Source organism: Scyliorhinus canicula, chromosome 7 (assembly GCF_902713615.1).
Source record: "Scyliorhinus canicula chromosome 7, sScyCan1.1, whole genome shotgun sequence".
In the NCBI taxonomy this organism is placed as follows: Eukaryota; Metazoa; Chordata; class Chondrichthyes; order Carcharhiniformes; family Scyliorhinidae; genus Scyliorhinus; species Scyliorhinus canicula.
The window spans coordinates 30,437,816-30,454,201 of record NC_052152.1 but is presented as its reverse complement, the minus strand read 5'-3'; the positions used below and the strand labels follow the sequence as shown (position 1 = coordinate 30,454,201).

The window sequence follows — 16,386 nt, the reverse complement described above, 5'->3', positions numbered from 1 at the left end:
CTATCTGTCACTCTCCCAACCTTGGTGTCATCCACGAACTTACTAATCAGACTGGCTACATTTTCCTCCAAATGGTTTGTGTAAAGTAGAGTGGCATTGGCAGAATGCCAGAAGTTCTGCTCTACTACAGCTTCATCAGCACATTTATAAGAAGAATCTTTTGGCATATATTTGTTTAGTAGCATTTTTTAAATATCTCTTGAGAGAACAACCTTTTTAAAAGAGGGAGTTAATTGTCCAGGAAAATACTTCCACAAGCTTCCCCCTCTGCTGACTTCCTGCCTTCACTACATTTTCCATTAATTTGGAGATTAGGGAAGGCACAGGGAAGCCTGGGTTATGAAAACAGAAAGGTATTTTCTTCACTGAGATGCTGAGGAGGAGAGACTTATGTAATGTCCTGTGTGTATCTGTCTCCTCAAATATTAAGTGTCAATCAGGCACTTTAAGTGATCAGTGGCGGGATCAAGGGGTATAAACCCAGCCACTTGAGGGATGCAGGCCAATCGGAGGCCAGCAGCCCTTCACTGCAGGCAGCACCACTGGGGAACAACGGCTGCCCACAACAATGCAACTGCCAGAGACTCAGAATCAGCAAAAGGCACAAGTCACAGGTGAGAGAGGGCAGGATGGGGGTCGCAGCCTGGGGGGGGGTCATGGGAGCTGGGTGTTGGGGGATGACAGCAAGGGCAGGGTGATGGCTTTCAGTTGGCGCCCCCTTCGCAGTGCCAGGTCTTTCAGTAGGGCACTGAGTGCTTAACAACAAGGGGCCATCCTGGGGGCCCGTATCCTGCATGACGATAGCTCTGCCTTGGAGAGGCAGGGTCCCCACCCAGTACCCTTCCATATGATTAAATGCTCCCTCATCCCCAAACCCACCATGAGGGAGAGTATTAAATCCCATACATGTTCCAGGAAATAGCTGAATTCAGTTGGGGAGTCATCATGGGAATCTACTATGACAGAAATTGCCATTTTAACAAAATTACAGCCAGCACTTAAATAAAACATTCAAAATATCAGCTTTCAGATTTTGCTATTGTAACCCGTACCTTGTTCGCAGTTATATTTCTAAAACATAACAAAATTCCTAAACATAAAATGGAAAACTCTGTAACATGTGTCATATATTATGACCTATTTAAAGAAATATATAGTAGTTTGATAAGAACTATTACTCCATGTCTGGATCCACTTTGCTTTGCTTAACACAATGAGAAACTGAAGTGACATAAATTTAAAACAGACCCCAGGCACAGTGGGATCATATTATTTATAGTCAGACTTGAAGTGACTCAGGGACAGTGCGGTGGCGCAGTGGGTTCGCCTTGCTGCCTCACGGCGCCGAGATCCCAGGTTCAATCCCGGCTCTGGGTCACTGTCCGTGTGGAGTTTGCACATTCTCCCCGTGTTTGCGTGGGTTTCGCCCCCACAACCCAAAAGGTGTGCAGGCTGGGTGGATTGGCCACACTAAATTGCCCCTGAATTGGAAGAAATGAATTGGGTACTCTAAATTTATGTAAAAAAAAAGACTTGACGTGATTCATTATGACACTGCTCCAGGAGGTTCCGTGGTGTATCAGTTGTTGAAGCTGATAGCATCAGACATATCTTACCCACCATAAAATGGGGCCAACTAATTGGGAATGAATTTCATAGCATTGGATGAGATTTTGTTGCGCTATTTCCACATCTGATTTTGAAGCTGTTCTGGTAACGCTGTGATATGGGGCACAAGCACTTTGATGATTTATGTCACAGAGTGGTGAAATGATGGTTTCCCACACATCCCCTCTGGACACCGTGTATTGGTGAAATTGTAAACACAGTGAAAAGATATCCTTTGCTTACCATTACCAGAAAAACTGTAAAAACGGCAAAAACATATTTAGACCTTTTTGATAGCGCTAACAAAAATCTTTGCTCACTGGGGAAATCTCCCCTTATGCCGAACACACAATTTCAGTCAGGCCATCCGAAAGAGCCGATGGCAACTCGAAAGACGAATGACCCCCTTCTGCGTTGCACTTTAATATTAAGGAAAGGAAAAACTTTGTACTTGTAGGCAACTCAACGTCAGCATTGGATTGTCGTGCGCTGGACATGTTACACCAGTTGAGGCCGAACCAGAGCTATTAAAGTGAGCTGCTTGACCCAAGGGACACAAAATGTTTCAAAATGGATATTAAAACGGAGGGGAAATACGAGATCAGAATGGATGTTTTTCTAACTTCTGGGATAGAAATAAAATTAGCCATCACTGAAAAATATGGCTTTGCATTATTATAACAGGGGATTGGTGACAATGGGAGCATTATAAAATTTTTAAAATACACTTCTAAAGGGGATGCATGAGCAGGGTGACCTGGGTGTACAGGTGCACATGTCATTGAAAGAGGCAGGACAGTTTGAGAAAGTGGTGAATCAAGCATACAGGATTGTGGCCTTTGTAAATTGGGGCATTGAGTACAGAGGTTAAGATGAACTCCAGCCTCGACTGGATCATTGTGTCCAGTTCCAGGCATTAGAGAGAGTGCAGAAAAGATTCAAGAGAATGGTTCCAGGGAAGAGGGATAGATTGGAGAAGCTGAGGCTTTTCTCCTTAAAGAAGAGAAGATTGAGAGGAGGCTCGATAGATGTGTTCAAAATCATGTAGGGCATGGACAGATTAGATGGGAGGGGGAACTGTTTCTGTTGGCAGAATGTTTGAGAACTAGAGGACACCAATTCAGAAGCAACTAAACATTAGTAACACGTTGCTGGAATGCATTGCCTGAGAGTGTGCTGGAAGCAGATTCACTTGAGTGTTTCAAAGGAGCATTGGGTAAACACCTGAAAATAAAAAGGACATTGCAGGGCTGCAGGAAAAGGCAGAGGAGTGAGACTAGGTAAGTTGCTCTTGCAGAGAACCAGCATGGACATGACAGGCTGAACGGCCTCCTTCTATGCTCCGGAGCACCCAGAGGAAACCCACGCAGACATGGGGAGAATGTGAAGACTCTGCACAGACAGTCACCCAGCGGGGAATTGAACCTGGCACCGTGAAGCCACAGTGCTATCCACTTGTGCTACCTTGCTGCCCAACTGTTGCTGTGGCAACAAACCCTTTTTTCAGTGTGCATGTTGCAGTATGGAGGTATGGGTTGTAATGGTTGATGTTTCTTCTGTCCCATGGCTGACCAGGAATCTCTCCAGCTCTGAATTACTTGTCACAGACATATGTTGGAAGGATTTGCAAGGCACAGTGTCCTTAACTGTTGCATCCTGGGATGGGACTCCTGGAGCTTTCAGCTTAGAGCAAAGACCCACTTTAATAAGGACACGGGGAGTCCACACTGTCTTGTTATGCTCTTGGCGTAGCATAAGCAGCTTCCTTGATGTTCACTCTGCCAAAGGAAGGTTCAGACGTGGAGATAACTTCAACACATTTATTAAACTATTTACAATTCTCCTACTTGGATTCGCCTCTACTGTTAATCCTTCTATAGATACTCAGACTGACAAACCACGTGGCTACAATCCACGTGGTGGGTGTGATGTTGAATCAACCCTGTGTCTGTACTCAGAGTGTCTCCACTGGAAAGAGGAAGATCATGTGTGCTGTGTCCTTTATATATGGGTTGGTGTAATGCCCCCCTGTGGTAGTGTCACCTCTGTGTGTATCGTGAATGCCCATTGGTCGTGTCCTATCTTACTGACCTATTGGTTGAGTGTCTGTGTGTCATATCTGTGGTGCTCCTTCTAGTGTCTAACTAGTCTACGTGTACTTACATTAACCCCTTGTGTATCTACAGTGATGCATATCACCACACACACCGAGTAAAATGTGAACAAAGTTTTATTTAACGAACTTTATATACACCATCCAGTAGATCCCTACCAGGTTCCTCTCTCTGGTCGGCACCTTATTGGACGGCCTTATATACATATGGTACAATGAGACACCCCCTCCCTAGCGGAGAAGCTCCTACTTCACAAGGAACACGGGAAAGACAAGCACACCTCCGCCCCCCCCCCCCTCCCCCGGAGGCCCCATAGGGATATTACACCCATTGTGTCACATGGCCTCCAGATATAGCCATGTGACTGCAGTCAAAATTATAGGAAAGGGCAGGAAAAGAAAATTTTAACCCCTTCTTAACTCATCCACTTAAATAAGAGTTAAGATCGGAGCCCTGGTTAAATTGTGTTTAAAAATCAAACTGTGGTAAAGTAGATCTGCTGAAGTGATTTATAATAAATCTGTGAAAGTGACTCTCGAGCAAGTCACTGCTCAGGATGTAGATCTCATTGAAAGGTTAGTGACCGCTCCTGATTAAAACATGCACAGATTAAATCTGAACGGTGATGGAGAATGAGGTCCCCTGCAACATGCAAAACCACAGAGGGGTCCTGGGGTTTGTCTGGGTTCTGTTTCTTTTCTGGAGTTTACTTGTGTCTGGATTCAATCTGCCTTGCAAATGGTGCTCTTCTATTGCCCTGTGACATTATTAAATTACTTTGAATTGCGAGGTGTTGGATGCGGGAGTTCCATGTGATGAAACTCACTGAATTTATGTAACTGAGCTTCAACTTCTGACCCACTACATTTATATTCCTCAGAAAATAAGCAAGCACGGTGGCGCAATGAGTTAGCCCTGCAGCCTCACGGCGCTGAGGTCCCAGGTTCAATCCCGGCTCTGGGTCACTGTCCGTGTGGCGTTTGCGCATTCTCCCCGTGTTCATGTGGGTTTTGCCCCCACAACCCAAAGATGTGCAGGCTAGGTGGATTGGCCACGCAGAAATTGCCCCTTAATTGGAAAAAAATAATTGGGTACTCTAAATTTATAAAAAAAACAAAAATAAGCAAGCAACAAAAGAGAGTCATCTTACCCATTCTTCACAAGTTGCTCAATTGATTCACATTCGCCTGCTGCATAATTGACACCATAATTGCTCTGATGGTTAGCCCAAGATGAATCTCAAATGCTATGCTGCTGACCACCTTCTCAAGGGGAATTAAGGATTGGCAATTAATGCGGCTTTGCCAATGATATGCATATCCCATGAGCAAATAGTTTAATCATGACTCAATCATGATTGAGGCTATTTCCTATTAAAAATACTCCGAGTGGTTCAACAAGTATATATGGTGAGTAGTTGAGCCACTCGGGTGAGGAAAGTGACTAATTCATCTCCAGACTATGCTCAGTTCCCCGACATTCTGCCATGGCAGGTCTACAATTGGCCTCAGTCCCCTTGCCTCGGGGAGGGGAAAATTAGGCAATAAACCTACTTATTGAAGCATAGAAAGGTTATAGCACTGAAGGAGGACCTTTCGGCCCATCTTGTCCATGCCAACCCAAAGACACTCAGGTACTCTTTCTAATCCCACCTTCCTGCACCCAGCTCATAGCTCTGTAGCTTACAGCCTTTAAGGTACTTATTAAAAGAGTTTAGGGTCTCTGCCTCCACCACAAACTCAGGCAGTGAATTCCAGACACCAACTACCCTCTGCATCAAATAGTTCTTCCTCGTGTCCCCTCTACACCTTCTGTCACTTATCTTGAATCTATGTCCCCTGGTACTAGAGTATTCTGCCAAGGGAAACAATTTAATCCTGTCCACTGTATTTCTTCCCCTCATACTTTTGTGCACCTCAATCAGAATGCTGTGAAGGCCAAATCACTGTGAGTCTTTTAAGATAGAGATAGATAGGTTCTTGATTAATAGGGGAATCATGGGTTGTGGGGAGAAGGCAGGAGAATGGGGGATGAGAAACATATCAGCCATGATCAAAAGGCAGAGCAGACTTGATGGGCCGAATGGCCTAACTCTGCTCCTATGTCTTATGGTCTAAGTCATCCCTCAGCCTTTTTGTTCCAAGGGAAATAACTCCAACTTATCCAATCTTTCCCAATAGCTACACTTTTCTAGCCCTGGCAACATTCTTGTCAACCTCCTCTGCACTCTCTCCAGAGCAATTACTGCCCTTCCTGTAATGTAGTGACCAGAACTGTACACAATACTCCCGTTGTGGCCTCACCAGTGATTTATTAGGGAGGGGCAGCACGGTAGCACAGTGGTTAGCACAGTTGCTTCACAGCTCCAGGGTCCCAGGTTCGATTCCCGGCTTGGGTCACTTTCTGTGTGGAGTCTGCATGTTCTCCCCGTGTCTGCGTGGGGTTTCCCCCGGATGCTCCGGTTTCCTCCCACAGTCCAAAGGTGTGCAAATTAGGTGTATTGGCCATGCTAAATTGCCCTTAGTGTCCACAAAAGGTTAGGTGGGGTCACTGGGTTATGGGGATAGGGTGGAGGCGTGGGCTTAAGTAGGGTGCTCTTTCCAAGAGCCGATGCAGACTCGTTGGGCTGAATGGCCTCCTTCTGCACTGTAAATTCTATGATTTAAAATATATATATATTTATTTTAAAATATCATAAAAATCAATGCAAACCAGAACAAGCAAAAAGAAAAAAAAAAGAAAAACATCACAATCAATTGTAAAAGTACAAAAAAAAGAGAAAAAAACTAAACCCCTTAAATACTAAAACTGACATAAACCCCCAAACAACTGACAATGGCTAACTTCTTAAAAAAGGAAATTAATGGTTGCCATCTTAGATAGAACCTCTCCACTGACCACCTGATGGTGAACCAAACTTTCTCCAAATGAGGGAATAACATCAAGTCACCTAGACCAGCAGAGGCATTGGGCAGAGTCGGAGACCTCCAAGCAAGCAATATTCACCTCCGGGGTATCAATGAGGCAAAGGCAAGAACATCCGTCTCTACCCCAGACTGAATCACTGGAGAATCCAACACCTCAAATTTGGCCATCAGTGTCCACGGATCTAAATCCACTTGGAATATCTCCGACATGGTGTTGAAGAATGAAGCCCAGAAGTTTATATGTTTGGGGCAAGACCAGAACATATGTTTGTGGTTAGCCAGCCTACAAGAACAGCGATTACACCTATCCTCAACACTTGGAAAGAACCCGCTCACCCTTGCCCTAGTCAAGTGCATCCTGTCTAGGACCTTAAACCGAATCAGGCTCAACTGAGCACATGAAGACATAGAGTTGACACTGTGAAGGGCCTCACTTCACACCTCACCAATAAGAATGAAACCCGATTCATCTTCCCATTCTGCCCTCACATCACTCGATGGTGCAGAATCCAATGGAAGAACCTGACCAAATAGGTACGAAATAGACCCGCGTCAGGCTGAGCCACAGACAGAATCTTCTTCTTCAGGGAAAAAGGTGTCAAACAAAAGGAAGGAAGAGCCTTGTGCAAAAAATCGCGAACTTGGAAATACCTAAAAAGACTGGCATTGAGTAGCTGGAACTTTTCAGCTAACTCCTTAAAGCTGGCAAACCTCCCCTCCACTAATAGGTCCCCAAACCGCTCTGAACCCGTCACCTCCCAAGATTTAAAGATTAAAACAATAATTTGGGGGGGGGGGGGGGCTGTGGAGCAGGGACTGTCTGTCTCTTTGGAGCAGAACACAACGGATTCGTCACACTCAAATAAAAGAGGATATCACTTTAGAATATTCTTTAGTGTCACAAGTAGGCCTACATTGACACTGCAATGAAGTTACTGTGAAAAGCCCCTCGTCGCCACACTCCGCGCCTGTTCGGGTACACAGAGGGAGAATTCAGAATGTCAAATTCACCTAACAGCACGTCTTTCAGGGCTTGTAATGAGACCTTGATAAAGAAGTATTTGGGGAGAAAAATGGGGCGATATTGAAAGAAACGTAAAAACCTCAGGAGCAGGTTCATTTTAATAGTTTGAACCCTACCTGCCAAGGATAGTGGGAGGTTGTTCCACATCTGCAAATTTACTTTGATACTGTTAACCAGACTGGTGTAATTTAACTTATGAAGTGAGGCCCCGTTATGGGCCCTTAGATAGCACAAGTTTGTCTTTGCAAGGTGAAAAGGTAACGTCCCAGGGAGCTAACCAGGAAACATTCTCTCTTGCCTAAGTTCAGTTTGTACCCAGAGAAGGAGCCAAACATGTTAAGCAACTTCATTATGTCGCCTACGGAGGAGGTGGAATCTGTAATATAAAGAAGTAGGTCATCCGTGTAAAGAGACACCCAATGCTCCACCCCTCCCCGACTAACTTCGCCCCCCGCCCCATCCAGCTGGACTGCTGGAATGGGTAGACCATCCAGAAAGTCGGACATGACCGACCCATTTGCAGGAGGCTGCGATCTATAAAGTTCTTGGTAAAAAGTTTCAAAAGCCGCATTAACCTGAGGAGGGGCGGAAACAGGGTTGCCGCCCAAATTGAGTATCTGTGTGACCTCCAGAGAGGCAACCTGCCCTTTGAGCTGGTGAGCCAAACGGTGACTGGCCTTCTCCCCATGTTCATAAAAAGTGCCCCAGGAGCTTTGTAAATACCTTACCACGCTGCTGGTTGACAATAGCTCAAACTGGGTCTGTAGCATTTTTCTACTTGCCAGTAGCTCCAGAGTAGGATCAAGCGAGTACTGATGATCCAACTCGGGAATGGAATCCTCCAGCCTCTGCTGCTCCAGCCTCATTGTCCTCGACAAATGTGCTCTGTAAGAGATAATTTCCCCTCTGAGGTCTTCCTTAGAGCCCCCCACAATGTGGAAGGTGAGGTTGACTCGGATTTGTTAGATTTTATATTGTCCTCAATGGCAGCGGATGGACGCTCACAAAATGTTTTATCTGCGAACAATGTTGTATCTAATCCATCTCTTCTTCATCTTCTCTGCAGTAACACTCCACCCCATCACCATGAAGCTCCCCGCTGGAGTGGAGCTAACCTACCAAACAAGCGGGAAACTGTTCAACCTCCAACACCTCCAGGGCAGAACCAAGACCACCCCAACCTCTGTCATCGAGCTGCAGTACGCAGACGATGCCTGTGCGTGCGCATACGCAGAAGATGAGCTGCAAACTATTGTTGACACATTCATTGAGGCATATGAGAGACCGGGCCTTAGACTAAACATCTGGAAAACAAAGGTTCTCTACCAGCCTGCTCATTCCATACAAAACTGCCGCCCTGACCATCAAGATCTACGGTGAGCCCCAGGACTATGCGGATCATTTCCCATATCTCGGGAGCCTCCTCACCATGCGAGCAGACATTGACGACAAAATCCACCATCGACTCCAATGCACCGACGTAGTCTTCGGGCGCCTGAGGAGCAGAGTATTCGAAGACCGAGGCCTCAAATCCAGCACCAAGCTCATGGTCTACAGAGCAGGTGTGGTTCCCGCCCTCCTGCATACATCAGAAATATAGACAATGTGTAGCAGGCACCACAAATCCATGGAGATATATCACCAACGCTGCCTCCGCAAAATCCTGCAAATCCACTGGCACGATAGGCATACCAACATGAGCATCCTCTCCCAGGCCAATATCCCTAGCTTCGAGACACTGATCACACTTGACCAGCTGTGATGGGCGGGCCACATTGCGTGCATACCCAAGATAAAACTCCGGAAATAAATGTTCTACTCCGAGCTCCGCAATGGCAAGTGATCACTAGGAGGGCAGAGGAAATGCTACAAGGACACTCTGAAAGCCTCCCTAAATAAATGTAACATCCCCATCGACATGTGGGAATCACTTGCCTTAGAATGCACAAACTGGTGAAGAAGTATCCACGAAGGCGCCAATCACTTTGAGCATGACAGGATAGAGAACGCAGAGACCAAGCATAAACAATGGAAAGAGAGCGCAGACCCAGAGCAGCCCACCCACCCATCTCATCAAACGCCACCTGCCAAACCTGTGGCAGAGCCTGCGGATCCAGGATTGGACTATTCAGCCAGCACAGAATCCACCTCCCCGGAGAAAAAGCAAGTCATCCTCGACCTTGAGGGGCTGCCCAAAGAAAGATCTAACTTCCAGGGTGGACGTCGGGTGGGACCAGACTCTAGAAACAAATCAATACAGTGTGGGGCATGGTCCGAAATCACATTTGCTGAGTACTCAGCTGCTACCACTGAAGGAAGGAGAGCCCTGTCCAAAACAAAAAAGTCAATTTGTGAATAGGCTTGGTGGACTTGTGAAAAAATTAAAAGTCTTATCATTTAGGTGCAAAAAGTGCCACGGATCTACCCCACCCCATCTGTGAGATGACGACAAAACCCTGGCCATCCCTGATGGAGCAAGCGATTTAGGCTTGGAACAATCCAATCTAGGGTCCCAGACACAAATCAGTCCCCAACTAAAATAAGCTGATGCAAGTCTAGATTGGGGAGGGACGCCAACAGGGAGATAATAAAATTTGTGTCATCCCACTTGGAGCGTAAATGTTAACAATGACAACCGGGGTTCTCACCAGGGAGTCACAGACACTAACATATCGACCGTTGGGGTCGGCTAGAATCCTCAAAGCGGGAAACTGAACCCTTTTATTCATTAGAATCGCCATAGCCCTGGCCCTGCCATCAAAACCAGAATAAAAAACCTGCCCCGCCCACCCCTTGCACAGCCTGGTCTGGTCTTTGACCTGTAAGTAAGCCTCTTGCAAAAACTCGACATCTGAGTTTAAACTCTCGTGATGAGCAAATGCCATCGACCTTTTCATTGGGCCATTCAAACCACTGAAGCTCCCCCCGTACCTCCCCTGCCCCTCAATCCGGAGTCAGCCATTTCCACCAAGAGAGATTAACCAAGGGGCACAGAAAAGGTGAAGCAAAAAGATCCACCCAAGATGGCCGCCAAACCAAGTCAAAAGACTGGACAAAGGAAAATCAACGTACACCGTCAGCAAACCACCCCTACCCACTTCCTCTCCCAACAACACCATCGCCATTGAATGTGACCACATCCAAATAGAAACATAAATAGGAGTGAGGCAAACAAAAACTTACCCTCATACTAAAACCTACAAACCCAAACAAAACATAAACTCTAAGCTCGTTATTGAAAAAAAATCACAATAATGAGCTATAGCGAACTCTCCAAAACTGTCCCTGCTAACTAACACCCTAGCTCACCGGGAGACTCCCAACTGGGGAAAAAGAGATAAATAGATATAAATAACAAAATACTAAAATCCTATTTAACTTGCGCAACAAAAGGAAGCTATATATTAACACAGTGAACAGAACCCCACATAGTCTGAACTCTCAGTTGTAATCACGGACTATAAGAACTCAACCCCAACAAGAGCAAGAAAAAAAATGAAACACCAACAATACAACATGCTCGTCATCAGGGCCAAAAAACAAATTAAAACGTGCCCAATTTGTGCTTTTTAACAGAAGAGTTTGCATCTTCCAGCATGTCGAATAAATAAGTCCTTTCCCTCATACGTTACTCTGAGACGAGCTGGTTAGACCAATCCGAACCGGACACCACTCTTGTATAGGGCGGCCTTGACACCATTGAAAGTGGCTATTCTTTTTTGCGAACTCTGCACCCATGTCATGATAAAACCCAATGAAGTTGCCTTCCCGCTTAAAATTGGGGTATCGCCTTGCCCATCGCCAAACCTTCTCCTTTTCCTCAAAGCTATGGAATCTCACAATCACCGCACGCGGTGGGTCTTCAGGTTGAGGCTTGGACTCGATCCAATTCAGGCGGGAATATGAATCCACCCTCACCCACCATTTTGCAGAACATGCCCGTGCAGTATTCAATGAGTGGTAAGGCCCTCAATCCAATCCAGAAACCCCACAATCCTGATATTTTTGCCTCCTGGGCCTGTTTTCTAGGTCATTCATCCTGGCTCTCAGTGATTTATTCATTTCAGCCACCAAAGTCAGTTTGCAACCCAGCGCGGCAATCCAATCACTGTGGTCCAATAAGGCCGCCTCCATACTCTTGAATGTGGCTCCCTGGAGCTTGACAGTCTCAGAGCCACTCGAATGGGGGCCAAGGCCTCTTCAATTGATCTTTTGAGATCCTCTGACACAATTTGTCGGTGCTTCTCAAATTCTCTCGCCAAGGAATGAGAGAGAACCTCGGCCGTTAGTGGAAGGGTCGGAGAAACAGAAACCAACTCCGCCATCGTACTTGCCGTTGAGCTCTGAGAGGCTTCAGACTCTGTTGATGGGTTTCTGTTCCAAGCTTTCTTTTCCCTGCTTTTTTACGGCATTTCAGTAACAAAAGACCTCTATTACGATAACTACTCTGGGTTTCCGAGGAATAAACAAACCATGGCATTAAGAAAAGTACAGTATTCCACCGGAAGCTCCCCTCACCAGTGTTTTATGGTCACTATCCATTGTCTCCTTCTGAAAATATGTGTGCGTGACCATAAGACGTAGTTGTAGAAGTAGACCATTCAGCCCTTCGTGTCTGCTCCGCCATTCAATGAGATCATGGCAGATCTGATTTGATAATCCTCGAATCCACTTTCCCGCCTTATTCCCATAACCCTTGATTCCCTTACTGATTAAAAATCTGTCTGTCTCAGCCTTAGACATACTTAAAGATTCAGCCTCCACAGTCCTTAATGAATTCCACAGATTCACCAGCATCCAAGAGAAGAAATTCCTCCTCATCTCTATCTTCAATGGCCGACCCCTTACATCAGGTGAGGACAAAATTGAGCTTGGTTGCATTCCACCCACAGTTAATTTGATTACCAACACACACGCTCGAGGCTTAATGACCACAGAAGCAGAAACTGGTGGTTTGCATATCATATCCCAGCAAGCAGATAATGCCTTCAAGAGAGGAGGGGGGGCAAACTTGCACTTTGTCATCGTATTTTTAAATGAAGAAATGTGTCACCATTACTCTCGATGGTACTTTTATTTTTTGTTAGGTTTGCCCTACGCCACTGTACCCCAGCCTCCTTTCTTCTCACCCTATCAGTTAAGATCTCCGTTGATAAAGGCCTGGCTTCAGGTTGGCTGCTCACCCTCTCTACCTGAACAAATTGTTCCCAGAAGTATCTGTATTAAAATAGCACTTGAACGAATTCCAACTGACCTCCAAAAAATACATCAACTGTCCTGATAAAGTCCACACTGACAAATACGGAACATTTTCAAATAAAAAAGGCACCTATTCTGAGACTAGACATGTACATTAAACTTACATAGTATTGACACACAAAACTAAAATTGGCAACCAGATTTCCTCGTTGGGGTTTTCCTTTAGAAGGCTGAGGTGACTAAGCCCTTAGTAACGTGCATCCTTATTAAATTCCTAGATCTTACCTGATGAGAGATGGATAGGTAGGGGATTAAGGTCTTTATCCACCATTTTCTGATGTAAAGCTCTCAGGCTGAACGGTTCCACCGTGAATGGCAGAGTGCCGGTCAGCATTGCGTAAGTATTCACACCACTGAAAAGCAAAATTAAAGTTTTAGCACATGTGCCATAATTGGGTTGGTAGGTCTTTTACTCCCTTCCCTCTGCCCCCAACCCCTAACCCAACCCCACGGCTCGCTGTCTTCTAAGAAGTTACATTTGTCGCAAACCTGCAGCTGAACCAGGAACATTAACAGAGCAACACAGTCCAGGAGTTATTAATTCTCTGGAGTACAGAAGAATGTGAGGTGAACTCGTAGAAACATACAAGATTCTGAGAGGTTGTTTCCCCTGGCTGGGTGATTGACAACAATTTCAAGATAGGGGGTTGATCATTTAGCATTGAGATGCGGAGAAACTTCTTCACCTGTAGTGTTGTGAACCTTTGCAATCCTCCACCTAGGGATTTGATGACTATAGCGGGGATAATAACAATAATAATAATAATCTTTATTGTCACAAGTAAGCTTACATTACCACTGCAATGAAGTTACTGTTACCTAGATGCCACATTCCGGTGCCTATTCGGGTACACAGAGGGAGAATTCAGAATCTCCAATTCACCTAACAAGCAAGTCTTTTGGGATTTGTGGGAGGAAACCGGAGCACCCGGAGGAAACCCATGCAGACACAGGGAGAATGTGCAGACTCCGCATAGACAATGACCCAAGCCAGGAATCGAACCTGGGACCCTGGCGCGGTGAAGCAACAGTGCTAATCACTGTGCCACCATAGTCTGGTCCCGGCGGAATTCAATGGACCTTTGGTTGAATGGGCAAATTTCCCACGATAGTTCACAGCACGACTGGGCCGGAAAACCCCAGCCTATATTTAAGGTTGGGATAGACAGATGTTTGTCTTTTTAAGGGAATTAAGGGAGATGGGGAGCGGGCAGGGAAGAGGAATTGAAGCCTAAAAATAGCCATGGTGGAGCAGTCTCAATGGGCCTCCATGATCTATTCCTCCTCCTACCTCTTGTAACCAGGGGCGAAATTCTCCGACCCCACGCAGGGTCGGAGAATCGCCCGGGGCCGCCAAGAATCACGCCCCGCCGTGGCAGAAATTCTCCGGCACCTGGGAATTGGCGGGGGCGGGAATCGCGCCACGTCGAGCCCCCTGCGGCGATTCACCGGCCCGCGATGGGCCGAAGTCCTGCCGCTGGGAGGCCTCTCCCACCGCCGAGGTTTGAATCACCTCTGGTGGCGGCAGGATCGGCGGCGCGAGCGGGCCCCCGGGGTCCTGGGGGGGGCGCGGGGTGATCGGACCCCGGGGGGTGCCCCACTGTGGCCAGGCCCGCGATCAGGGCCCACCGATCAACCGCTCGGGCCAGTGCCGTGGGGGCACTCTTTCTCTTCCGCCGCCGCCACTGCCTACATCATGGTGGAGGCGGAAGAGAATCTCCCAGCGCGCATGCGCCGGTGGTGACGTCAGCGGCATGCGCGAACCGGCGAAGGCCTTTGGGGAGGCCCGACGCCGGAGTGATTGGCGCCACTCCGCTACGCCGGGACCCCCCGCCCCGCCGGGTAGGGGAGAATCCCACCCCTTGTGTGTAATTTGAATATTTGCTCAAAATAAAAACAAAAATTTCATCATTGGACATTGAAGTTGGTTTGAGGATCTTGAGAGGATGATTGAGATGATTGGGAATGCTGTGCAAATTGAGCTGCGACAGTTTTAACTGCATCCTCTCTGTAAAACATGATTCGGAAACTATCACACTTCAGAAAAAAACCTGCAAACTATCTGGAAAAAATATCAGGACCCACTCCTTCTCTTAAATCCTATGTTCCTGTTATGAACATGGTATGGCACGGTGGCACAGTGGTTAGCACTGCTGCATCACAGCGTCAGTGACCTGGGTTCAATTCCAGCCTTGGTTGTCTATGTAAAGTTTGCACGTTCTCCCCATGTCTGTGTGGGTTTCCTCCCAAAGTTCAAAGATGTGCATGTTAGGTGGATTGGCCATGCTAAATCATCCCTTAGTGTCCAAAGGTATGTAGATTTGGTGGGGTTATGGGGATAGGGTGGGAAGTGAGCCTTCCTGGGGTGCTCTTTCAGAGGGTCGGTGCAGACCCGATTGGCTGAATGGCACTGTAGGAATTCTATGGAATGCAAAAATAAATGCAAAATAAGCGTTCGAACCCTGATCAACATAAAGATGCAATACTTTTTAAAGAGTAAGGCAAGACAATAAAGCTGCCGACATTTGTTTTCATTGAAAGTGCATTGTATAAACCCAGTTTCAAAAATGGTAAAGCACTTACATTGACCATATATCCACTTTGGGACCGTATTTCTTGCAGGCTAAAAGCTCTGGGGCTGCATAGGCTGGACTCCCGCATTGAGTGCTGAATGGATCAGAATAGCCCAAAATACCAGCACAGTTACTCAATCCGAAATCTGGTGAATCCAAGCGAAGGAATATCAAGGTGAAAGTGCACTAGTACAATCATAATCAGTCTCACAATAGTATCATTTATGAAGCATGGACCAAGTGAAAAGAAAATTCAGTTCCTCAGTCTTGTCAGTTTACGGCCTGTTACAGTAAGAACCAGTCACGCTAAACTTCCTACTAAACTTAATTTGTCAAATTCCATGTTCAAAGAGTGGCGGAATATTCCGGTCCAGCCCGCCCCAGGGCTGGAAATTCCCACCCAAGGTCAGCAGACTTTTTGCTTTACCGCCAAATTACCCGTCCTGCCCGTGACAATTTCTGCGGCAGGCGGGACCGGGTGATTCAGGCCAAGATCTCTGTTCCATCCTGTAATCTGTTTGTATTCATTCAAAGCTGTTGTTTCCATGCCGAAGTCTGAATCTGATTTACAACATTCAGAAATTTGGGAAGAAAACAACTGAATTTAAGATATGATTATCCAGTAATTCCAAAGTACTTTGTAGGAACAAGAATGAAATGAAAGTTGCCACGGTCCCCAGGTCCCCTTTTCAGAGAGAGAGCTGACTGGTGGTGATTTAACCTGAGGGTCAACATACCTCAGGCGAGGTTGAGAGGTCATGGATAACCTCAGGCAGTATGGGAATTAAACCCATGTTGTTGGCATCAGCTCCACTTCACAAACCAGCCATTCAGCCAATTGAACTAAACCATTCCCAATGTTTGGTATTAGCAGCACTAAA

General features: G+C 46.3%; 1 protein-coding gene across 1 annotated transcript in view; it reads right to left on the bottom strand.

The window, feature by feature from the left end:
- The window catches only part of hunk (hormonally up-regulated Neu-associated kinase), a 91,760-nt gene that overhangs the window by 42,135 nt on the left and 33,239 nt on the right, over positions 1-16,386 (bottom strand). The window contains exons 4-5 of the mRNA XM_038801676.1: positions 15,516-15,651; positions 13,158-13,285 (exon numbers count right to left, since the gene is read on the bottom strand). Coding sequence (XP_038657604.1) covers positions 13,158-13,285; positions 15,516-15,651 — 264 coding nt within the window. The remainder of the gene's footprint in view (positions 1-13,157; positions 13,286-15,515; positions 15,652-16,386) is intronic.